Source organism: Amphiprion ocellaris, chromosome 12 (assembly GCF_022539595.1).
Source record: "Amphiprion ocellaris isolate individual 3 ecotype Okinawa chromosome 12, ASM2253959v1, whole genome shotgun sequence".
Lineage (NCBI taxonomy): Eukaryota > Metazoa > Chordata > Actinopteri > Pomacentridae > Amphiprion > Amphiprion ocellaris.
This window is the reverse complement of record NC_072777.1, coordinates 12,388,696-12,415,406: the sequence shown is the minus strand read 5'-3', so window position 1 is coordinate 12,415,406 and position 26,711 is coordinate 12,388,696. Positions and strand designations below refer to the sequence as shown.

Genomic DNA, 26,711 nt, shown 5'->3' with positions numbered 1-26,711 from the left:
CTCATGGTGGTCATCTATAATTCATTTTCAACAGGTCTGCTCTGACCACTCTGTGCATGTGTGTCTGTGTGTGTGTGTGTGTCTGTGTGCGTGCATGCGTGCGTGCATGTGTGTCTGTGTGCGTGCGTGTTAGACAGAACCCGTAGATATCTCAGTTATCCCACATAGACAGATAAATAATGTAATTCTGATCACTTTATAACACTAGTGATAACAGCTGATTACCTGTTCTTTAATTTTACCAGAATATTTAAGCTGTATTAAAAAGCTGAAGGTATTTAGGTGTGATTTGCCATGTTTTATGAAAGGAGAATGTTACAGATCATATAGCTGTTAATATCTTCTCATGTGGCATCACCATAACAAATAAATTCTCATTTAACATGCTGGATTGACATTTCTAAACCATTTATTACTGTTCTTTTTCTGTCTTTGAGTATTATTTCTAACACGAGACATGAATTTCACTGCATGGATCAGTGGATCACATGCTTGATAATGCTCTCTCTCTCTCTCTCTCTCTCTCTCTGTAGGTGCACCACTCTTCAGTACGACTCTGATCTTCCTCCAACCTCCATCATCATCACCTTCCACAATGAGGCCAGATCTACCCTGCTGCGCACCATCAAGAGGTATCAAACACTTATTCATAATATATTTATTTTTATTGTGGTTAGTTGGATGTTTGATCGTGATAAGTAATAGTAGGCTTTTATTATTTTCCAACATTTCAGTTGAACTGAATTCAGGCAGGATGTTGGCTTTTGTTTGTTTTTTTTAAATTTTATCCCGGTGAGTGTAAAGACTATAAAACTGTAGCAACCTGTATTGGTCCAACTTTAAAGACCCCCTCATGTGCATGTAGTGTGTTTCATATACTGGCACACATGAACACGTGAATTAAGTAGCTGACACAATGACAGAACATTTTCATCTTAAACTTGCAGTTTAATGCCTTCAGACAAAGTCCAATATTACAGCATGCCATTGCGTAGCTTTGTGTAGTTTTACAGTGAGCAGAGTCATAGGTGAGCTGGCGTGCTCGAGCTGTGTCGAATGGAGAGAGAGGGGCAGGGAACCACAAATTCTAAAGCAAGCAACAGTGCAGAACTGCATGTAAACCATTTTAAGACAGAAAGGGATTATTTTCTTAGACAAAAACTTCTGAATTTGTAGCTTTGAGATAAGTTTTTAGGGGTTAAAGCTACTTTAAATGCTGGCTGATGAGCAAACAAAACGTTCAACTGCCAAAACTTACAGCACAGATCCACTGATGGTACGGCAGAAGACAACCTCCATAAACACACACATACACACATTTACACTCCTCTGACCCTCAATCTTTGAACCGTCATTCTGTCTTTCAGTTCGATAGTATCAGCATGCTGCCGCACACGAATTCAGCACAAACAAATACACACAGACACACACACCTCCAGGTTTTGGCCCGAGTTCAGCTCATTATACCAGTCAGTCAGCAGGGACTGGCTACGTTTCCTTACTATCACAGAGGACATTGTGTGTGCGTGTTGTGTGTTTGTGTCTGTGTCTGTGTGTGTGTTTGTGTCTGTGTCTGTGTCTGTGTGTGTGTGTGTGTGTGTGTGTGTGTGTGTGTGTGTGTGTGTGTGTGTGTGTGTGTGTGTGTGTGTGTCCTCCCCTTCAGCTCTTCTCAAAGCTCTGCAGTTTTCAACCAATTAAAAGACAATCTGTCTCCCTGGGCCCCTGTGCTCCCTTTTGCTCTGGCTCTCTCTTTATGTGTGTGTGTGTGTGTGTGTGTGTGTGTGTGTGTGTGTGTGTGTGTGTGTGTGTGTGTGTGGGTGTGTGTGTGTGCGTGTGTGTGTGTATTCTTGCCGGTGGTGACTTGGAGCTGGAAGTAGTTTAGCTGGCTTTTATTTTTACTTTGAGAATTTGGAACATTTGCTCTCACCAGGGTGCACTACATCCTCTGAAGCTTCTGTGCTGCTACAAACTGTTTTGCTTGACATTAAAACATTTGAAGATAAAAATATATTCTATCTTAAAGACATTTAGCAAAGTAATATTTCATGGCATTTTCATTTAGACATTTATATATTTCCCTGCCCTTGAATGCCAGTAGCTATAGCAAAAAATAAATGGTTTGTTTGTAGCTAGAATTTGAATATCATGTTCGTTAGCGCAAGTATTTATGGCCAGCATCTCTGATGAGCAGAGAAAGATGTATTGGATGGATGCTTGCATTATTAGAATAGATAGTGTGTTCTGTTATTACAATGCAATTCTTTTCATTTTAAGCTCATACAGATTTCTCTTGAAGAAAAGACTTGACATCTTTATGGGATTGCACACCTAACACACATAAATGTAGTTTATCTACACTTAAAATGTTTTTCATTTAGTTCTCAGAGGTTACATTTCATAACTAAAGGAACAATAACTGACCTTTTTTTTTTTACAATTTTAAGTGACAGTCTTATGATAATGATAAAGATTTTTGGACCACACAGGATTTTTTGTTGCCACCGAGGCAAATTGGCAGCAAAGATGAAGGAAAGAGCACATTTGAGACAAGCCTACATGCAGAGAAGAGTGAGACACAATCGCATAAATAGAAATAATCTACTTTTGGGCAATCTACCTGAAGGCATATGTTGTTTCACTTTGCTGCACGAAAGAAGGATGACCACTGTATTTGTGTAAATAATGACAAAATAAAGCTTGAGAGACTTGGTTGAATCTGGATTGGCCAAAGTACAAATCTTAACATTTTTCCGTACTTTTCGACTTACTTTGCTTTCAAAGCAGCCATTTCCGAGCAGTCGGTTCACAGCAATAGGCCACATTGAGAGAAGTGTTTCACCCGCTGTCTTCACAAGGAGAGTGAAGCACTTTGCTAAAGCTTAGAGAAGTGAAGGGTGCTACAAGGGCTCACTTGACATTTACAGTTTCTGTATGAGTCAGTGCAGCTGACAACAAAAACAGCCAACAGACAGAACATGGTGACGTTATGAGTAATGAGACAGTAAGTGCAGGAACTTGTCTGTTTAGTCGAGTATTTAAGTGTTCTGAAACACCACTGTTTTTTTTTTTTTTGTTTTTTGTTTTTTTTTTTAGATAGCAGTTGGTTGCTATGGAAGCAAAGTTTTAAATTGATTTTTTTTTCCTGAAATATCTTTTTTGCTGGACAGAGTCTCTTTTTATTACACAACTCCACAGAGAGGTTAAAAGTCAACGACGACTGGGTGTGGAAGTGTTAGTGCCTTGCTTAAGGATATTTAATGGACCAACGTGTGGTTTTGCAGGTTTTGGCCCATTAACTGCAAATTGTGTGTCATTTACATTCCTGCTGACCCACAGCAAACCATCAGTTTTTAGATTGATGAACTGCCCTACAGCCAGACACTAGTTTCAGTTTATATCTGTACACTATGAAATTCAACTGGTACATACTTGAAATTTATCTGAGATGTGTAATCCATCACAGTGAACAGTGTTCACCTTTATTATGTAATGTAATGCTCTTAATGTTTTATGTAAAGCACTTTGAATTGTCTTGGACATGAAGGGTGCTATACAAGTAAACTTGCCTTGCCTTTATTTATTTATTTTTATCATGGTGCTGCAGTTCTGTGCAAGGACCATTTTCAAAATAGGTCTTGAACATACACAAAGGGGACAGGGAATTTCGAGTCATGCAAGTTGTTTCCCAAAAGTCATTGCACTGACGAAGTACCCCTTACAGGGGTCCGACCTGAACATGTCCAAAACCAAGGAGATGGTGGTGGACTTCCGGACATCGGCACAATTGCCACTCCCAGTCACCATTGAGGGTTCGGTGCCTTGGTGTATACCTGGGTGACAAAATGGAGTGGTCTGTGAACACGAATCACACGCACAGGAACAGACTTGACAAGCTGGTCAACAAGGCTAGCAAGTTGTGGGGAGGGAGCTTGACTTTGTGGTCACAGCTGAATGTTCTCTGAACAGGCTGCTGTGCATCATAGATAACCCCAACCATCCCCTATACAACACTTTAGACAGACAGAGGAGCATGTTCAGTGGCAGCTTATGGTCGCTGAAATGCCCCACAGACAGACTCAGGAAGTCCTTTATGCCCAGAGCCATCCGACTCTTCAACTTGTCCCGGTAGGGATGGTGGACTTTGACTTTATTTAGTTGTTGTTATCTTTTATATTATCTTTTATATTGTTATACATCTGCTAGCCTTTTACACCTCACTGTGCCTTATTGTATTGTAGTGTAACATGCTGCAGGATACCTCAGTTTCCTTCGGGATCAATAAAGTATATTTAGATTTTTTGATTTGATTTGGGTTCTGTAGCTAGTAAGCAGAAATGGAGTGTCAGGCAGTGATGAACCACATCCAATTCAGATGTTATCAGCTCATTAAATGACCATAGCCATTGCTGATAATTCCCATAGATATGAGCCAGTAGGACCTCCTCCACCTTGTAGAAGACTCAGTGGATGTTCTGTCATCCATTCTGATCACTGACAGACAGAACACCTCTGGCATTCATTTGAATAAGTGCTGTAAAATCTCTAGAGGAGCTATGTCACATGTGGTCAACGTAGCGACAGGGTATTCTAACCCAAGCCATGATCCTTCTCTAAACCAAACCAAGTAGTTTTTGTTCAGAAACTTTATCGATCATGGACTGAAAAGCAGTGAGGGAAAGCGAAAATTAAAAGCAGACTTAATTTTTTTTAAATTACATGCTGTAACAGTAATGATGGTCCAAAATGTGACTCAAAATGACCCCTCCAACGTCCAAATGTGAACTTTTGTTCTTCTTAAGTGCTAAATTGCAGCTGTATTTAACTGAGGTGAAAACAGAACTACATTACATGGAGTCTAAAATGGTCTACTGAGCCTACTGGGAGGTGACAGGAGGTTCCAAATGAAACATCAGTGTCGGGAGTGATAACATCATGAAACTCTTCTTACATCCATTTAATGAGGCAGAAGGACGGGAATATCTAAACTTTCAGTAAGACTCCTACACACTAAATTGCAAAAATACATATATTAGTCTAACATTTTGATAGTAGATAGGTCTAATAATAAATAATTAATGTATTTCGGCATGTTAGACAGCATGCAGGACTCTGATAACATCTAAAAGAGATTAAATGTTCACAGCATTTATTTCACCCTATATTCCTTCACATAAAAAGTGTCAAATGACCAATGTGTAAAAAGTTAGTCATACCAGTGCAGCCAGTGTAAAAGTTCACCTGAAGCCCTGTTTATGTGTCTCAGAACAGCATGTTGGTGAAAAACTGAAAAACTGCCAATAAGCAAACATGGACATCACTGAAAGAAAACGTACTCTTGGCTGATTTTTGCAATTAAACAGTTGCTCTGGAGTTCAGTATGGGCCCGAAGCCTGGAATCCATATTTTTGCTTTAATGAGAGTCACAGGAGGATAGGATTTAAGGTTCGATAGCAATATTTATATTTTATAGCTGAACCTGCAGCATTCACTGGAAAATTGTGACCAAACTTGGCCTGAACATGTTGATACCTTCTGGTCCTGCTTGGTCGAGTTACAAACCTCCATGTGGTTGCTGCAGCTCCCAAGTCTCACATCTTGCCGGGCATTTCTACAAGCACGAAAGCACCAATGCCAAACATTTTTTAAACTGTCCCAAGAACAGAAGGAAGGAATAGCATGCAGCATGCGTAACCAGCTATCATATGCTCTACTATTAGCAGCAGCATTGTGGGTAACAGTGATGATGTGAAATACTGAGCTGAAAAAAGGCGTCATCTTCATTATGAATATTTTTGAAATATATCACTTTGCTTTCTTTCATCCTCTCCGAACAGTTAACTACGTGTAAGAGTTTTATAAATCATTTTTAAGAGGGTTTGAAAGACAGCAAAAAATTGCAATCTAATTTCAAGCATCAGTATCAAGCTAAAAAAAAAACAACTTGAATAGCCAGATAATAGAGATAAATTTTCTTTTTACTATCTGCAATCACGGTTTTGCTCCGCGGACTCTGAAAACACTGAAAATGTATTGAATGGCTACAATTACATTATAAACGGGTATAATTTTGGTGAGTTTTGTGAGCTTTGGGGCTCAGCAGTATGCAGGCGGAACTTTAATAAGTTTGATTCCTGAGACAATGATGGGCACTTTGAAAGCTTTTCATCTCGTGATCAAAGCGTTGCTTTCTGAGGGAGAGCCGGGCCTTGTCGATATTTAATCAAGGTCTGATCCGAAAATTGATCTCATCTTCTCTGTCTCCACTGGGCAAGAGATAAGCAGGCCGCAAGAGAGAGACAGACTGAGAGAGAATGAGAGAGGAAAGAGACGTGGAGCTTTTGAGGACATATTTGGTTTTAATGGGTTTAGTTTGCTTTGGCTCTGTGTGTGTGTGTTCATGTAAAACAGCCTCCTGAGCTGTGAGGGTTTCATTATTTACAGAGGAGCTACAGGAGCATCAATAGGAAACGGGAATGCTAAAGAAAAATCTCCTCCAACGTGACAGAAATTATGAGATCAAAGCTGCTATGTTAAGAATTTTGACTCATTAATGCCAGAATAATGGCAGAAAAACCATCTAATCCTACAAGAGAGATTTACATCACAAACACTGGCAGCACAAGATGTTACAGATGGAGAAATATAAAAATATATATCCAGCCTAATGCATTTCCCTGTTTATGATCTTGTTTAAACTCATTTTACATCCACAGCCAAGCCAGTGCAGACATGCTGAATGTTAATCGACTAGAGAAAAGGGTTAATTAAATGTCTGAGTGTGATGTTTGTTTTGATATCTAGCCTGCACTTATCATTTGTTTTTGTTTTCATGCATTCATTAACCGCTGATTGTGGTTCATTTTTTCCCTCTATGTGAGGGCACTCGAAGCATAATAACACACAAACGGCAATAATGTGCAGCCTCCATGTGCCAGGCATCCTGCACATATTGGGGAATATCAGTAAATCTCCCTGTTCTGCCATTCACGTGCTGTTTTCACATGTAAACCACATGAAATGGTCTTTTATTTGAGAATGCACCAGGAAAGGAAATACATTACTGTAACCCTGGAATGTTTTCCATTTCCTCATGTTGACCAACAAACAGATTTATGTAAAATTACATCTATTCAAACCAAGGAAGCGTCCTCCTGTCAGCCTAGCTATTTTGGAGACAGGCCCATTTTGGAAGTGCTTGTCATTTAGGAAATTTAATTAACAAAGCTGCGCAACAAAGTCAATTGTTAGTTGCTTTTTTTAATGATTATGTATTTATTAAAAGTTATTGTAATGACATATGCAGTCCTCGAGCTCAGGCTAGTCAGTCCTCTCTAATCACAACAGGAATTCTTGGTATTAAAGTACAACTATTGTGCATATATTTAGTATTTTTAAGATATATTTGATGTAGTATTTGGCATCTTTCTACTGCAGGAAGTCAGGGCAAGTGCAAGGAAGCACAAACAATTTATTAGTCTCTCTGTCTTGACTGAATTTAACCAATCAGTATGGTTAAATTTGTCGAGCCCTACACAGCAGTTTTCTTAGGGCTGTTTAGAAGTACCTACCCTAGAGTAGATGCTGTTTCTCATCGAAAATGTCCCTGAATAAGGTTTTTCAGAGGCTGATCTTGCAGTTGCACACAGGTTTGGATCACCAGAAAACAACTCACATGGTCCTACAGTGGAAAAATGCTCAGTGTTGCTGTAGTTCCACTACTGTAGGTTAATCATCTGGGTTGAGTTGGGTGATTAACAACACCTATTACATACATTTATATATGTATAGGGCGATATACACTACTGTTCAAAAGTTTGGACTCACCTTCTCATTCACACTTTCTCTCACTTTTTTGTTTACGACATAATTCCATATGTATTCTTTTATCGTTTTGATTTCTTCAGTATTAATCTACAATGTAGAAAATAATTAAATAAAAAACAATGAATGAGAAGGTGTGTCCAAACTTTTGACAGATAGTGTATGTATAGAGCTACATATACACCACCGTTCAAAAGTTTGGGGCCACCCAGACAATTTCATGTTTACCATGAAAACTCACACTTTTATTCATGTGCTAACATAATTGCACAAGAGTTTTCTAATCATCAGTTAGCCTTTCAACACCATTAGCTAACACAATGTAGCATTAGAACACAGGAGTGATGGTTGCTGGAAATGTTCCTCTGTACCTCTATGTAGATATTCCATTAAAAAAATCAGCTGTTTCCAGCTAGAATAGTCATTTACCACATTAACAATGTCTAGACTGTATTTCTGATTCATTTAATGTTATCTACATTGAAAAAAAAATGCATTTCCTTCAAAAATAAGGACATTTCTAAGTTACCCCAAACATTTGAATGGTAGTGTATGTATAAAGATAGAGTGAATTGTCACTATTTCCAAGCATTTTGACCTGATGAAGACCCAACTAGAAGTGAAATATTGTGCATTTCAATACATTTGTGGTTGAACTATGCAGGTATTACTTTTTTAACTGAAGCAAATGTCCACTGGTCTTACATCTCCAAATGATTTGTGTATAACTAGACTTTTCTTAATGCAGTTACAATTTTCAACAGCAGCCATGGAGACTTACATCAGTGCAGTGTCCCAGTGGTTTACCCAGCAGAAGGAAAGGATCAGTTTAAAACGACACTATTCCAAGCATTACTTTACTGGGCACAAAATGTTTGAAGAGGCTTTTATTCCTTCTTTTTCTATAGCATAATCAAAGTTAAATTGTGTTTTACACAGCAAAAAAAAAAAAAAAAAAAAAAGTTTAATAAATCCAGAAACTATGTCTTGGTTTAGATTTTTTCTGTAGTAGGTAATATAATCAGTCTAAGATGAGGTCAGGCTTGAAAACGGCTGGAAAATAACCCTCAGTTAGCCATCTATTTACCCGCTTGGTCCATCAGTCAGTCCGTAATCCAGCCAAGCAACCATCTTGCTCTGCTCAGCCAGCAGTTACTGGGAGTGTAGAAATGCCACTTCTAGATCAGCACCAGCTCAGCACTTTCTGATTCAGTAGACCTAAAAAACGCACAGTAAAGACTCCTGATTGCTTCCTCTACAACTGATCACTCAGGATTTATTAGGAAGACGTAGATTTATAGTTTGGGCTTTTTATGGCGAGTTCACTGCTTTAAAAAGGCCTTCGTACCACTCTGTTGTCTGCTTCTCATCCTTTCTAAATCTTTATCTGTGGGTTCAAGGCTAAGGTCTTGCACCAAAAGTCTTAGACATAATACTATTTTATATGTCTATCAGATAGCATTTAACATTCCTGATCAGATAGCATTTTCTACATACATGCATTTTTTCACCCTCTATCAGCTTTAATTATCAGGAGTAGTCAGTATTTACAGGATACTGATATGAAGCACCACAGATCATCTGTAATTTTTATTCCATTGGATAAACACTGGTGAGTTAAACAAACAACATTTACTAAATAAACAGTCATGAAAAAGTAATTAGTGAATACAGATATAGATCTTTGCAGATTAACAGGGACAAGACCATATTTATCGTGGACAAAGTAGCCCTTTGATTCCAGACTGATAAATGTAGACGTATGGCTCCATAGATCAGCAGTGATGAGACAGTATTTACAGGGTGCAGATATATAGCATAATGCATCACTGGTGGTTAGACAGAACAGAACGTTGAGTGGCTGAATCAGGATTTCTTTCCAAGAACAGTTTCCACAGATCTGCTGGGAAAGGCTTTCTATCAGACAGATTTAAGATGCAGTGAAAACAGTGACGTTTACACTTTTTAAAAGAAAGTCTGTGTTCTTAGGACTTAACATCTCCTGCTTAATATGTTGATTTAGAAAGTAACTTCATCTGAATAACATTCAGCAATACATAGAGTATTTTTATTTTTCAGACGATGGACATCTAATTTTGCAGTGAAATTTTTCCATTGCTGTCAGAGGTCTCCATAGAGAAATAGGTTGGAAAAAGGTGACAGGAAATGGATGAATGGAAAGAGTGGTGGATGCAGGTGGAGAGAAACGAGTGATGAATTACTCCAGCAAGGTAGAGGATGGAAGGACCAGCTGTCAGCTAGCCAATCAGGCAGAGAGAGAGGGGAAGAAAAAGGGAACCGAGCTGAGGAAGACAGAAGGGAGCTTGAGAGAGGGTAAAAGGGTAACAAAATTTTACCCAGTGCAACGTCAAGTAGCACATAAATAGTCGAAACTAATCTGACTCATCACCTGCAGAAAATGGAGGTGGTGAAAAACAATTTTCCATCTGTACAGCAAATAGCCCATTCACATGAAGGACAGAGTGGCAGTGTGTTTTTACAGTAACCAACTGAGCAGAAGAAATGTAGCTCCAAAGGGTTGAAAGCATCACTTCTCAGGTGTAAATAAAATCCATAAATCCTGGGCAGCGGAGAGGCAAGACGACCTGAAACCTGTAATAGAGGTTTTGAAGCTGCGTCGCATGTTCAGAAAAGACATCTGCCGCCTTCATGGAGACGCAGCGGCGAGTTTTCAGTGCACAAAGAAGGTGGAATATATGATTTGGCAACTCTGAGGGCACAGAAAAAATAGTCGTGTTAAAGTTAGTAAAGTGTTGTGTTAGTGTTGTACAACCTGAAAGAGACCAATACCTACAACTGATGATGAAGCTTGTAGTTCTAATTCAGACTTTTCACCAAATTTAATACCATTTGCAGGTGTTAACAGTGAATGAGCAATCGTGTCATTGTACATTTGATAACATCATCATGTTTCCTGGTTTGCTACCAAAGCTGAAGACCTTCAACATGGCCAACACCACGGTGTAGCATTACCTCTCCTGTTTTCATTTTGTTCTTTCGAGAAACTAAGTGTTTTGGCAGTAGCTTTTATCGCCTTCATCCAAAACTGCCTCACTCCACTCCGGAGTGCACGCATGCTGAGCATGGGCAAGTCCCGTGGCAATTGAACCCCTCACCCTGGCAGTCCTGCAGCAGCACCCATTTAGCATCAGCGCTACCACTGCCAGAGAGTGGGGTTAAATTCCCACCAGGGCCACACATTGAGCTCTAAAAATGCACGCTCTCGAGGCACTTTGGATGAAAGCGCTCTCCAAATGGCATCTGTAGGTAATGAAAATTTTTCAAAAAATTCCCCCCTAAAATTGATATATAGAGTGTCGGAAATGAGCGGTGCAGATACAGAGCTGCTATTCTGTGGCAGCCGACTGCAGTATTGTCAGCGGTGATAATATTTTCTGTGAGCTGAAGATAGCTTCTCCCTCAGCACGCCTGAGGGGAGGTTAAGCCTCATAGCTAGTGGCCTGTGAACCAGAGAATGGTGTGTGTGTGTGTGTGTGTGTGTGTGTGTGTGTGTGTGTGTGTGTGTCTGAGGGAGGGCAGGTTGTGAAAGAGAGAAGAGAAGGTGGTGAGAAAGAAAGAAAAGAGGTTTGTGTCCATTCATCCGTGGCTGTCAGCCTCACTGTAGCACAGATAGATAGGTAGATGGATTCATTCAGTGGAGGATTTAATGCGAACTAATGAGATAAATACACTATTTTTTTTAGATTTTTGTCTCTCCCTCCATCTTTATTCCACCCTTCTCTCCCTCTATTACTCATTCGATTGCCCCACAATTCCACCTCCTCTCCCTCCTCACCCCCACCTCCCTCCTCCATCTCATCCATCAATCCGTTCATCCATCTCTCCTGATCGGCCCTCAGTTCCACAGAGAGACAGAGGGGGAGAGTTACAATCAGGGTTATTCGTCTCCCTTACTAGCCTGCCATCTCTCTCTCTCTCACTCCCCCCACTCTCTCTCTCTCTCTCTCTCTCTCTCTCTCTCTGTCCCCTCCTTTATTGTCCCTCACTCTTTCATCTCGCCCCACCTCTCCTCTCCCCTGCTCCCCTCCAAGCATCCATCACTTCTCCTGATGGGGTCCGGTGCCTCAGAGACCCACAGGTTCGCTCCACACATCCTCCTCTTACATTATCAACCTCCCCTCTGTTCATCCCTCGCTTTCTCCACACTCTGTAGCTGTAGTCTCTCTCAGCCAGACAACTCCTTCATCTCTTCCATGTATGCTTTCTTTCCTCCTCAACTCCCGCACTGTTCCTTTTGCTTCATTCTCTTTTTCTTCTTCTTTCCCTTTTATTTTTTCTGTTTCTTCCTCTCACTCTTTCCATGTGATCTCATTCATTTACGCTTTGTTTCTACTTACAACTTCCTTTTAATCTTTTCTGTCCTTCTTTATATATCCTTGTTTGTCCTCTTTCCCTCATTCCTCTCCTCTCTCCTTTTCTTCTTTTTGCTCCTGTCTTCTGTGTTCTCTCTCTCCACATTTTTCCTCCTTCTCATTTCTTTGCTCTTTCCTGTCTTTCACCATTTTCTTCCTCTCTTCATCGCATTCTGTAAGGCCTGACGGATTTATTAGCCGGCCGATTAAATCAGTCGATTATAGCCCTTTTCAAAACGATCGTCATCAGCCGGAGTTTTACAGATGAAACGTCGATATATTCTTAATTTCTCTTAAAGCAGTAAATGCTGTCAGAGCAGAATGACGTCCTTGCGCCGTTTGTCCAATACATGGAGCTCTGACTTCATTCCATCGTCAGTCCTCACCACTGTCTTCTCAGTAACGTACAGGAGTAAGCTACAACCAGGCAACATTACAGGAGGGGATGAGCGGAGCTTGCCGACAGTTAAGTTTATAACGACATTAACATATATATAACACATTATATATATATTAAAAAAAACATACCTCTAATCTCATTTATGGATTGACTAAGGTTAAGGTTCTATAATTTCCCAGAGGTTTAATGCTTTGTTGCATGTTTTTGTACTAGAAAATTCCTCGCTGTTGTGAAGTTAAACAAATACTAAAGGGCAAAGTTTGGAAAACAGTAAAATGTTCTGCCTGTAATTCATATCTTTGTTGTTGTAAGCCTTAAGGGACCAAATAAGAAATGATTTTGTTTGTTATTTTGGCTGATTAATCGGTTATTGGTATTTTTTTTTGCCTAATGTTGGAATCTGCATCGGCCTCAAAAAATCCATATCGGTCGGGCCCTAATAGTCTGCCTCCTCCCTGTCTCCTTATTCTCCTTCATTCCCTTTAATCCATCCTCTGGAAATCAGATCTCTCTTCATCTCTTTCCTCTCTCATTTTCCTCCACCTTCTTTTCCTCACGTACTCCCTCTTTTAGTCTGCTTCTCTCTCCTTCCTTCTCTTTCTTTTACTCTCTCTCTGTTTCTCTCCTCATCCATTTTCACATTCTTTCTTTTCATCTTCTCCCTCATCACTCCTTCCTCCTTTCCGCCACCTCATCATTTCTTTCCTCCCATTCCAATCACTTACCTATTCTCTCCCTCACCCTCTGCTTTTTCCGACTTCCTTTCCTGCTCCCCTTCCTCCTTCTTCTCCTTCCCATCCTCCTCCTCTCCTCAGCCTTATCCAGAGGGGATGATGAACACAGAGGTTATTGAACACTAGAAATAATGAAATAAAATGGAACAGAAACCCACCCACAACAAAACACATTTTCTCATTTTCCCCCTCTAAAAGTTATGAATTTTTTATGTTTCAATCTTCCCCTTTAATGAAATAGTTTTTTAGAGGCGACACGTCATACATTTTCATAACAGGAATTTGGGCTGACATTTTCAATATGTTGTTTCATGTGGCGTGCAGTGCGTACATAATGGATTCATGAGCACCTGAGACTTTGTGTGTGTCTGTGTGTGTTTGCAAGTTGGCATTTACTTGTCAGCTTCCTGTACATTACATATACACTTATCCTTTTATTTAGGGTGTTTACTTCCATATGTGCAAATTTGAGACTAACGTTTTCTTTTGTCTTTCTCTGCAGTGTTTTAAACAGGACTCCAGTTCACCTCATCCATGAGATCATTCTGGTGGATGATTTCAGTGACGACGGTGAGCTGCAGCTGGACACGCACACATTAACACACACATACAGCTACAAAGACACACATTCCACGTGTCTTCCAGGTCAGAGATAACAGAGATGAGACCTACATAACAGATCAGACGGAGGAATGTGTCCACAGCTGCTGGATCCACAGTTTCAGGATTAAAGTGGAGAGGAAAGTAAACCTCTATTCTGGGTCAAAGAGGATACCTATGAGCCGTGTGAACCCTGTCTCTTCTGCAGATGTGTCCAGTCCCAAAGAGACACAAAGTCAAGGTGGAATATCCCCAAACACACCAGGAAAAATTGTGCAGACTTAAAGAAATGACTGTATTTAGATTTTTTTAAAAATTCAATGAAAAACCCAAATTCTGTTCAATCCAGTTTTATTTATATCGTGCCAATTCACAACATATATTACCTGTCAAAAGTTTGGACACGCCTTCTCATTCAATGGTTTTTATTTAATTATTTTTGTACATTTTGTACATCAAAACTATAAAAGCATACATGTGGAATTATGTTGTAACCAAAGAAGTGTTAATCTTCAGTATTAATCTACAATGTAGAAAATAATACAAATAAATAAAAAGTATGGAATGAGAAGTGTAGGTCATCTCAAGCCACTCCACATAGAAAAGTGAAGACCTTACCAAATGCATACAGAGAAACCCAACAACACCAAACTTTCATATAGATTCCCTTTGAGTAAAAAAGTGCCTTTTTCTAGGACAGAAAATACATCTGGTATAACCAGGCTCAAGGAAGATGGACATATGCCTCGACAGGTTAAGAGGATAAAGAACAGGATAGCAGACAGAAAACAGACAAACAACACTTAAGAGAACAATACAACACCGGAAAGCTCGGTGAGGCTAGTAACCACAGATCAGAAACGTGTAGCTCCAGAACCAAAGATACCTGCTGAGATGACATAAAACAAACTACAAGACAGAAAATACACAAAGTTAGTGGCATGCAGTGCTGATGTATAAATGAATTCAAAGAGGACTAGAAGAGAGGAGAGGGGTTACTGCAGCAGTCTAAATCTGGAGCAGCAGAACTAAGGGATGATTCAGGTTCACTCAAGCCAGCTCTAACTATAAGCTTTATCAAAGAGGAACGTTTTAAACCTAATCCTGAAAGTAGAGATGGTGTCTGCCTCCGAAGCCAAACTGGGAGCTGATTCCACAGCAGAGGAGACTGTCTACTGTCAGGCCCCCCTTTCTAAAAGGACATGCAGCATACAGAAAGCTGCTCTACGTTCAGCAGTCAGCCATGCAGGTCTCTATGGACAGCCGCTGCCCACTGCGCTCTGTTGTCACATTCATCAGTCATAGCATTTTACTCCCTCTATTTGATAGTACAAATTTTGCAGCATTTTACCATCAGAGGTCACAGTTTGATGTTAACTTACAGCTGAAACCTCTGCCTCACATTCTGCTTCTGTAACCAATGCCAACAACGTTTTGATCCTACTAACAAGAATTGTCTCTGTGTATCCAGACCTTAATATATTGTCCTCCTCTGTACCACGGAGCTCTGTTGTTGTTGAGAAACTATTGAAAACAAACCAGTGAGCCACACCATTGCACTGGATGAGATGTTCCTCCTTTAACTTGAACATGAGCCCTGTAGTTTATTTTAATCAGTCCCACACACACCTTCCTGCTGCCCCAAATACTCACTAAAGTACCAAATACGGGTTAATCCCTGACTGAAAATAGTCCCCAACAAATGCACTATTTCCACATGGCTGAGTAATATTTGCTATAAACTATAGAAGGCAGGTGTTTTTGGGAAATGACTGAGCCTTTTCTAAAAATAACATATATGGCGATGTGGGGCAACTTGTAACCCGCTTTTCAAGATTTGCATCCTCAAAACTAGTGGACTTGGAGCTGAGAGCCACAGACAGGTTAGGAGAGTTGGAGAGAAATGATAGACTAATACATTTGTTGACAACAATAATGATATAAAATCAACAATACTATAATATATAGTAATATATAAAGAAACCCTGCACACTAAATTTTATTTAAGTAAATGTATTGGAGAAACACTAATCAAAAGCTGACCGAAGTCCTATACAGGGGCTGCTTTATTCAAAGCTACAGTCTGAATACTTAATATTACCATTTTTTAAAAAGTTTTTATTATGCTTAAATTGTGTCAAATCCCATCAGTGTGTTTAACTTGTTTAATTAAAGGGTAGATTATGAGTGTTAAACTAGGGCCCCTTTTACTGCAGCGCCCCAAGTATTAAAGGATAACGTGATCATTTAGTAAAAGGACTTCTTCAAAATGATTTATTATTCATTATTACTGTCAAATGATCTTGCAACCAGTATGTTAATGTTTATTGTTATTATTATATAACATAGCTATTCACAATGGAGTTAAAACTGCTTTCAGTAGTTACATTTAATAAAATTAATCATATTTTATACATCTATAATATGTTTTGTATGACAATTTTGAGTCAAGTAAGTAATAAGTATAGTTGCCACATAAATATGGTGGAAAAAAAGTTTGACATTTCTCTATGAAGTTTAGAAGGCAGAGGTTTAAAGTGTAATATAATGGGGGTACTGAAATGAAGTACAAATAGCTTTAAATTGTACTTAAGTGCAGTACTTAAGTACATGTTCCCTTCAAGGGACAGTCTGTTCAGATTTGAGAACATAGACTGTTAAGAACTTGGAACTCTTACAAGCGAAGCAGTCACAGAAATTGTTCTGATTGGTTGTATTTTCCATTTCTCTCTCAGTTCCTGGTAGAAAATCAGTTCTCCATATCTGCTGAGCTGAGTTTGATACGATCAAAAACAGTCTGTCTGCACTTCAGGTTTTACGGTCATGGAGTTCAGCAGTGATAAGAAATATACAAGCCTCCAGGTAATGAAGTATAGAAGTACAGTGAAGCAGCAGCTTTGGGATAGGTAGAACCAAATGCCTGATAAGATTTCATTTGCTCCCAGAGCTTTGTCTGAGTTCAGTGGTACGAAGTTCATTCATCTGTGTTTAAAATAGTTAAAGTGCTGCAGATTTAGTCATCCTCCTCTCTGTAACTTTGACTCAAAGTTCAAATATTCTTCAAGGAAACAATGAAAGACAGCCACAAAGACATCACCATTTAAGTTTTGTGTGTTTTTTCTGATTTAATGAGCCCCAGGAAAAATCTATGTAGTCACTATCTCAGATTCTCTGTTCACAATGAAGAAACCTAAATTGGAGCACAGCAAAATCAACACAGTGCGATTTTCAAGCTCGTGATTTGTGTGGCAGCTGAGTGTTTTGAAGATCAACTTGTCATATCTCAAATCCAGCTCAGTTTCCCAAAAGTATCTCAAGGCTGTGATGATAGTGAAATCCATCCTATGAACCTCCTGAAACTCAAGAGTTGTTTCCCCAAAGCATTGTAACTAAAGATGTTCTTAGAGATTATTCTGGGTTAATGAATGCTCTACCCACTCGAAGCAGGCAGAGAGCATCTTAGCAAGCTCTCTATGAAGCATCTTTATGTTTAGTGTGTGCACTCCACATTTATATACAGTAGATCTAATGCAGAAATAATGTCAGAATTGCAATCACAGCAGATGTCATATATCTTCATTGAAAGTATGGTAACTATTGCCTTTCCTAAATATTAATTTCTGCCTCAAGCAGCAGTTAAATTAATCAGTTTACTTTATTATATTTTTTCCCTTTCAGTAACATTAATCAGAACAAGCTAAAAGCAGTCTTCATGTTGACTGTAGATGAAGCTCAACTTTTATGCTGAAGAACTGTATAAAACATTTCTTCATGTTGTTTATAGCCTATAAAAGTTGTGATCTCTGCTTCTTTAATGTTGGTGTATTTACAACACTTTGTAAGACCACAGAAAGCAACATTTCTTATAAAAGGAAAGTCCTATTTTTCCTCTGGTTCCTTCTCCTTTTTCTCTGTCATCTGTCTGCACCGTGGGACTCTGGTCTGTACTTGATACAGGCATGGATGTGAACTAAAGACATAAAAACTTTGTAGCAGAAAGTGTAAAACACGAACACCAAATATTCCTGTAAGGAAAACACAACTTTACAGAGCATGTGTTATGTTCCTCACAGGAATACCAGCCAGATCACCCAGCTCAGCTCCACTGTAAAAGCCCTTTTACTCTACTTTTCAGACAGAAGCTCTTTTTTTCACATTTAATGCCAGATGCACATCAAAAACATTTGTAAAGATCAAAAGAGCAAATCAGCTTTTCTACATTTGCTTAGTTTTTTCTGCAGTATAATTTAAGGATGTAAATTTAAGACAATTTCCTTAACCGGTAGACTATCAAATTAACAATAATAAAATTGTTAAAATTAATGGAATGCAATGATCTTATTCCATATGCCGATAAAAAAAAACATTTCTATCCACAGACGTTCAGTGTTTGCCACAAAATCAACTTGTTTACATTAGAAATTTGAGGAACAGATAAAGTAAACACCAGATTACATGGCAAACAAGCTGCTGTCCTCTAAATTAAATGATGTTTACTATCATTAGTCTCTTCACAGCAGATGTGATTGATCATATTTTTATATCAAAATAATCCTAATAGATGATCTACATGATGGAGCGACTTGGTTCACTGTGGTTAATGCTAGTCCAGCTGCAGGAAACAGCAGCTCACCTGAAACCGATGTCCACAAATGCTGCCGCAGCAACTTTATCAGTCTAGGAAATCTGGTACTATGTACTGCCACTTCTAAAATGTGTTTATACTCAGAACAGAGCATCACCAATACACTTCATCATATTAGTTTAATTGTCATTGGAAACATGTTATTAGAGCACTCAGCCTGTGTTAGCATTTGAAAATCCCAGTTTAGTATTAGCATGAGCCTCAGGTAGCTAGCTAACCAAGACAGCCACCAGACACCATTTTCCAAACTTGATGCTGCAGAGTTAATCGACACAACTTCCAAAAGATAGCAGTTAGATAGCAGGAAGGTGCACTTGTTTTATCCAAGTCTTTATGGACAGCCAGCAAACACACCTGTAACTTCATCTCATTCATGCGTTAAAACTCATTCAGGTGAATGAGCGGCTTGTCCTTTATTGAGACAAATATATTCAAAATCAACATTATGATTTGTAATCATATTTATGCATCTGTTTCACTTCTGAACGCAACTGTGGAGAAATCTACTGCATATTGTTTACCCAAATGATTCATTCCATTCTTTGTTTTTTCAATTAGCTGAGCTTCTCTGTACACTTTCAAATCACCACCTGTACTCCTGGTGTAGAAATGGGTGGTTCATATAAACATTTGGTGCGTATTTGATCACTGAGTTCTGCATCTTCGCTGCTACACTGATGCTTCTTTAATATACCTTCATGTTCACCACATGGGTTATCTCAAGCTCTACCTCGTCCCCTAGACAGAACCACACCACCAAATGAATGAAAAGTGAAAACAGAAAAAGTAGTAAATGATTAGAAGCTTGGCACAAGACTACCAACTAAGCTTTTGGGAAAAAAATTGTACCACATCAAAAGATAACTTTTAAGCATTAAACCTCAATGTGAGTCCAATCATTTCTGTCCAAGACAAAGTGCTTCTGCCTTTTGTCACATAGAGTTTGCAGTTTCCCACTTGAAAGGAGAAGTTAAATGGTGAGAAGTGCGACCAGGCATCTCTTGTGGGTCAAAGGGCTCTGATAGAGGTTTTCAGTCTTTCATGGTCACTAAACTTCAACACAGTGTCACACAAGCTTTCTTTTTCCCCCAAAAAAACTTTTTTCATAATTTTCAATATACAATAATAAAAAAGACCTGCATAACAATTAAATATGAAGACAATTAGATAAACCCTGAGCAAAACTAGTCATTAAGTTGTAATTTACTACGCCAGCACCTTTGTGCTAAAGCATGTAATGGCGCATAAGAAGACATAATTAACGATATAATGATAAACCTCATAAAAGCATAACAGTTCCATTTTCCAGTGTGTTGAATTGTAGAATATTTCTCTATCAATTCTCCCCCAGTCTTCTCCACCTTCAGTCATTATTATAATAATTCACTTCAAGGTTGTACTTACCAAAATGATGAAACTCTGTTGAATCCCGCTTTGTTATCGCAAGGACAGGCATCATTTTCAAATACCATTGTTGCTCCAAAACATGTATTAAATAGTAATTTCACTTCAGTGAGTGACTCATGTCCCAGTGATTCTGTTTTTCCCTTTCTCCTTTTCTTCTTTTCATTTTGACACTTTCCACTAGAGTATTTTTTTGAACAGCAGACAGTTATATTTAAAAATAATATATTAATACAACTCAAAAATTCAGCAGGGAGCACACAGTCGACTGAACAGCAACTAGACAAATGTCTGCCTTGTCAAACTGAAAGCTTTGAATTGTCGTTCTGCTGCTGAAGACTTTTTCAATGAGCTGCTAATTGCCTTGCAGCGTCTTAGAGAAATGATCAAGATATATATTACACAACACACAATATTCTGTTCAATTATATATTTTTCACATTCCATTCATGCTGTTTTTTCTTCTTCTTCTTCTCCTTTTTTTTAGAAAGTGACTGCCAGCTTCTCACCAAACTGCCCAAAGTAAAATGTCTTCGCAACAAAAAGAGAGAAGGTACGGCAACAATTGTGTGTGTATTCGTCTGTGTGAAAATTGCATTAGCATTTTTAACAGGTTAGTGTGTATATATTTGCATGTGTAATTATACATGCTTCCTTTGTAGGTGTTTTGGTGTGTTATTTGTCAGTGTTATACCATACACGTGTGTGCCTGCATGTAAAAACGATTTGTAGTGTGTGTAAAGAATATAAATTTGCCTGGTGTTAATGAAAACCCTCTGGCCTTTTCATCCCGCTGCCTAAACATTCCCATATATTCATGCACACACATACGGACAGACAGTGAGTGAAGTGAAATTGATTCATTCATCTCTGGCTACATATGGAGCTACAGAATTGAAATGACCTGAAGTGAATTGAAGTGACAGGAGCTGCTACTGAAATAGAGCTCAGAGAAGCAGACTATCATTGAAAAATGTCACTGAAAGAAAACTGTCTTCCACTATCCCAAACCAAACATACCTCAAATTCAAAAGAAAGACCACAAGCTAAAATCTGACTTCTTTCTTCAAAAATGCAACAAAAAAGCAAATAAAAAAAGATATCAAAATTCATAAATAACTTGCCAAAATTCCAAATGCCAACCAGAGTTGTGTTAATACCTCAGTCACACTAAATTTGGATGCTATTCCTCGTTTTAATGGGTAATACAGTCATGCGTCATGGCCATGCTTATCATTTGCTATATAATCCATTTGGAGCTGCCTCCATGCTCTTAAATATAGAATGTAAATGAATGCAATACACAAATTAACATGACAGCTTAACAATGCGATAGGGTCATGAGCATTTTGGGAACTAAAAGCATGGTTAAGGGCCAGAAAAAGGTTTGAAAAGATGTATCTAATCCCACTGCAGGTGATTCCGGATGCATGTACATGAGTTTAAAGGAGTTGTGAGTGGCATTAAATGCTCAGGACTTGCAGAACATTTCATTCTTCTTTGAAACAGCAATGGAGGTGGCATGTTGTAGACGAGTTGGGGTAATTTAATTTAACCCTTACTATTTCAAATTTGGGATGCTACAATTATGACAAAGTTTTGCAGGCCACTGACATTTCTGCTGTTTTGGTTATTTTCTAAAATAAATCCAAATTCAAGGCCCGGCAAAGTATATGACAGAAAAGTTAAAAAAAAAAAAAAAAAAGTGGTATCTTTCTACATGTAAAGGACCCTGACAGTTGAATGATTAAAATCTTTTTTAATTTAATCAAGACAGACCATCCCCAAAAGTGAGGGAAATGTTAAAGGGATAGGAAACAGCAATATTAAGATCTTGTTTTTTTATTCCAGCTACCAAAACTTGTTATCATGTTTTTGTGTTTCTCCACATTACTAATCGACACTGGATTGAATTACTTCCGAAGAATTTATACATGTAATTGCTGAGAGGTTTGAGTTTGTTTGTACCTTTACTTTACATTAATGTTCCTGTTTGGCTGCAAAATGAAGCCAGTGGCCAAGTGCCAGAAACTGCAGTTCCTTAAATGACCACTCCAAAACTGAGTCAATCTCCTTAAGCCCCATCATAGACTGTATAATAAAAATGGACGTAGCGCCTGCCTCCAAAAATGAAGCCTACCCCCGTGTCAGAAACTTGCAACATCACACCGTCCGACAGAGACTGGCTCCAAAAAGCTCTGGCTCCATAGACCCCAATTCATCACGGGAAAAAATAAAACTCGATAGACTGCTTTTCTACGGCTCAGGATTTATTTATTTTTTGTTAGTTTTCATGGTCAAAACAAGACTTCAGTTGGACGATCTGAAAATAAATCAATATTGAATTTTATATAGTGTGTTAAAGTTTAGCGAAGTCAAGGGCGTGGTTACCTGATCAACAGTCTGGTTTGGAATGACAGGTTCTCTGGAGGAGGCAGCCTAGACGCTCATTCACCGCAAACTCCGTTCTCCTTGTTTGGATTTAATTCTGATATAATAACTGTTAGTTTATTTATCAGTGGAGCAACAGGATATTTTCCACAGACAGTTTTTCTGCCCATTGACTTGTTTTAACCAATTTTCTGCCTTTGACTGATTCTAGCAACAGGCACTGAAAGGACTCTGATAGTTCAGTAAGGAAATGTTTATTTTGTTATTGTGCCGCTTTTAATGCACTTCATATGCAGCTTTAGTGTCAGATATAATGTGTGCAGTGCACTCTGTATGTTGATGGACTTTCTGTGTGTGCTGACCAGAGAAGAGTTTAGCTTCACTTTTGGAGGCTAACGTTGTTAGCAGCAGCGTCGGTAAACAGCAGAAGCCAGTAAATATGGGTGGGACAGAGAGTCTTCGGCTCTCAGTCAGTCTGACCAATCACTGCTCTCCAGCTCCGCCCTCTGAGGATCTTTTTTTCGTCTCTGGTTCCAAAAATCCAAGATGGCAATCAGGAAGTAGCAAAATCCTGGCGTCTGTTTCTGAGTGTAGAACCATAACGTGTGATGTCGTACCTACGTTGATCTTTATTATCCAGTCCATGAGCCTCATGTTAAAATGAACATATTTATTGCAGAAATAAACATGTTTACAGCCTGGTACAGAAAACAGATTTGATCCGTTTGGCTAATTCCCCTGTTCATGACAACTGTACTGAGAGTGAATTTTCCCAGAACTTGTCGGTTTAAATGCGTTAAGGCTTAAAGTTTTGCATAATTGAGTGTATGGCTGCTTTGAGTTACAGGTGAGTACAATCAGGACAGTTCATGGTCTGGAGACATTTTCATTGCCTGCCTCAGCTTTCCTCATGCTCTTTGCTCATTTTTGGATTAGCCAGGCATCAAGAGAAATATTGGTCACTGCCAAAACACTGAGCTTCAGAACTGCTGTTCGGGGTGATGTTACTGAAGGTTTATCCTTTTTTTTTTATACAATCTGTGACAAGAATAGTTTTACAATTATTGTAGACGGTGTCTATTCTGCAGGGGAGAGAGGATCAAAATGTAACCTGACCAAAATAGAGATGAGTTCATGACAGAGGAGGGAGAGGGAGAGGAAGAGCACTATGTGGTGTTATCTCTTCTGGGGAGATAGTTTTAATAATATTGTCTGGACCATAAAGCTTCTGGTAAAGCCTTGTGAACTCCTTCCTGTTTAGCTTGATGTTGCCTCGCAGCACAGGTGAGAGAAAATCCAAAGCTCAGGAATTATGTAAGGTTCAGTGAGCAATGTTGTATGTTTCAGAATAGTTTTTTTTTGTAAATTATATATTAATGACATTTTGTATTTGATGTTTCTTATATTCTGTCTACACAGGAGGCATAAGGTAGCAGCTGCAGAGCTTCATCTACACAGGATGCATTCAGGCTCAGTGTTAGTTGTGGGTCACCTGTGTTTTGGTGCTGCTCAGAGCCCAGTGCGTTGTAGTTGTATTATAAAAAAGCTATTACGCAGCCAGTGCAATGTAGACAGATTAAAACGCAGGCATATCTGTTCTATGGGCCTTCTTTGTGAACATGTTGTTAGCCCCAACATTACCCATTGCAATCATTTACAGCCTCTTGGGTATTACCTGCTATAAATAAAAGAATTGGACCCTAGGAAGACTGGCAGTCACTTTGCAGAAGCTGAATGGGAGCCAATTAAAGAATGAAATAGTAGACATGTTGATCATAAGCATACAATGATACAAAAATTACAAAAAAAAGACACCTAAAGCTCATCTTAGACGTACTGTTAAGATGAAAAGTCCCATCTGGCCCTGCATGGCCCTTTTTCCCCATCATGTTTGACATGGATATAAAAAGCATGACAGCCCACTGCTACAATCCTTTGAAAATGTTCCTTTTAAAAGCTGCATGTTCCTCATGAAATGTAAGATTTATTCACAAAACAGGAATTACGCTGTTAGAAACTGACAGCACTCTAATTGCAGGCGTCTGTTAGTTCTGCTCATTTCTACAAGTAAACATTCACGATTACCAACCCAACAGTCATGTATATACCAAAGAAACACACATGTTTAAACCCTTTCTGATAACAGATGCTGAGAATGGTGCTCATGCGTGTGAACACACCTACACCTTCACAATAACTCCTCTATCTGAGCATCATCTTTGGGTGGTGCAGATTATATTCTCACTATCAACTAACATCTCTACAGTTCCCCTGGAAAGTGACAGACGGAGACATTTTCAGACGTCTCATTGCCACCTGAGATCAAAAGCATTTTCCCAGAAAAAAAACACTCAGAAGCCACTTCAAACATGCTTGTTGTTGAGAGCAGTGCGAGTTGACCTCAGATTACTGCCCTAAAATGTCTGAATTATGAGTCTTCAGACCACTTAACTTCATTAATATCTCTCTGTTCTGCCTTTTTCTGCACCTTCCTCTCTTTCTCCCTCTTCCTGCATGTCTCACGCTTTATTTTTTTCTCATATTTTGTATTTTATCTGTCTTTCTAACTGGATTTGTTGTTTGTATCTTATAGTTCTCATTCCCTGTCACCCACCTCTCTGTCTCTCTCTGTAACAACAGGAATACTTGTTCTACATGCTGTCACCGAAGGATTTCATTATAGCACAGTCATGCTGATCTCTCTCTCTCACACACACACACACACACACACACACACACACACACACACACACACACACACACACACACACACACACACACACACACACACACAGAGGCAGGGTTCATCAGTTCGGCTAGTTAATAGTTTATAGCTTCAGGCTTTCTGACTTGATTGTCTTTTTAATGGCCATAAAAACACACCAGGCTGATACTGTATGTCTTCTCTGACACACACACACACTCACATTTGCACTTACACACTTGTGAGGAAGCTCGTCGACATAATACATTCCTTAGCCCCTTAAAGTAACATACACCTAAACCTAATGTAAAGGTTTTTTCAGGTTACCCAAACCAAAATTTGAAGGATGGAGTGTTTTTGTAGTTCATATCTGTTTGTTTTAAACAGCCAATCTGGAAACTATACAGATGCCCTTGTTGGCTTATAAATCTACTGTGTGTGTGGAATGAGCCCGTTTATGTGCTTGTATTACAGCTCAGACTCAATTGATCTCAAAACTTCTAAGAAACCTAAGTTCTTTGTCTTTTTTTTTGCAACCTTTCACTTTGGCTCCTAAATGAGGAAAATTGCCTTGAAGCTAAAACATCTATTTCATCTGACATGTATAGAAGAGCTAGTTTAAAATAAGGTCTGAAATGCCTCGTCTGAAGACATCCCATTAACGGCATCAGTATGATTCATACAAAGCGCTTGATGAATTGTTAAACAATATCGACACCTTTCCAGCTTTGGAAGTAGGAGGGCTGTGCCCTGCAATTTTGGTAGTTTTCTGAAATGAACAATCCAACAATCACACCAATCAAGTCCACTTCATGCAGCGCAGAGAAAGTAAACAGGGTTTGAACTCCTCACTCAAAGTCCCCACTATCATTAGTCACACATTTCCTTAGAAGTCTGCTACCAAATGCAACACCATAAATGCTTCTGTGGAGAGTGTGCACCATTATCCCCAACTGAACTATTCATTATGTCTGACTTCTCTCTGAGATAGTTGGCTTTTCACGTCACCTTCAAGTGTGGCCATTCACAACGTCAACTTGTCTATATCTAGCATAAAAGCCCTTCAGATCAGGGATAACCAGACAAAATGTCTTACTCTCTATGATTCTATCTGGTATTCACAAATTTTAATCCACTGAACCACAAGCAGTTTCTGGGGTGAATTTGGTCCTGTCACATTTTCAACATGTACAATATTTTTTCCAAGCATCCAAGGTGTTAACAATACTGGGAAAAAATGTTTTCTTTACATACCATAGATATTTTACTACTTAAATTTTTAATGTCTCCTATCTGCACTGTGTAATCACAGTTCAGCCAAAAACAGACTTCATCCAGTTTCTTAAAGGAGAAGCACAAGCAGCTTTTACAGTGAACAGACCACTCAAGAATTCCTTTTCACTGGACAGAATACATCATTTTGTCAGTTTCACCCCAGGAGCAGTTTTTCATACCATTTAAGAAATGCTGCACCCTCCAGCCTTCCAACTTTTCTAAAATGTAAACAAACACAAAATGTTCCTAGAGTTAGCTGCATCTCCTCTTGAATGAGCCCAAACAGAGAAATTAGAGGATTTAGTTTGACCTCTTAAGACCCACGCTTTGGTTGGGCTTGCAT

At 38.9% G+C, this 26,711-nt stretch overlaps 1 protein-coding gene across 1 annotated transcript in view; it reads left to right on the top strand.

The window, feature by feature from the left end:
- The window catches only part of galnt14 (UDP-N-acetyl-alpha-D-galactosamine:polypeptide N-acetylgalactosaminyltransferase 14 (GalNAc-T14)), a 193,590-nt gene that overhangs the window by 119,668 nt on the left and 47,211 nt on the right, over positions 1-26,711 (top strand). The window contains exons 3-5 of the mRNA XM_055016107.1: positions 534-632; positions 13,852-13,919; positions 20,486-20,551. Of these exons, the coding sequence (XP_054872082.1) occupies positions 534-632; positions 13,852-13,919; positions 20,486-20,551 (233 nt within the window). The remainder of the gene's footprint in view (positions 1-533; positions 633-13,851; positions 13,920-20,485; positions 20,552-26,711) is intronic.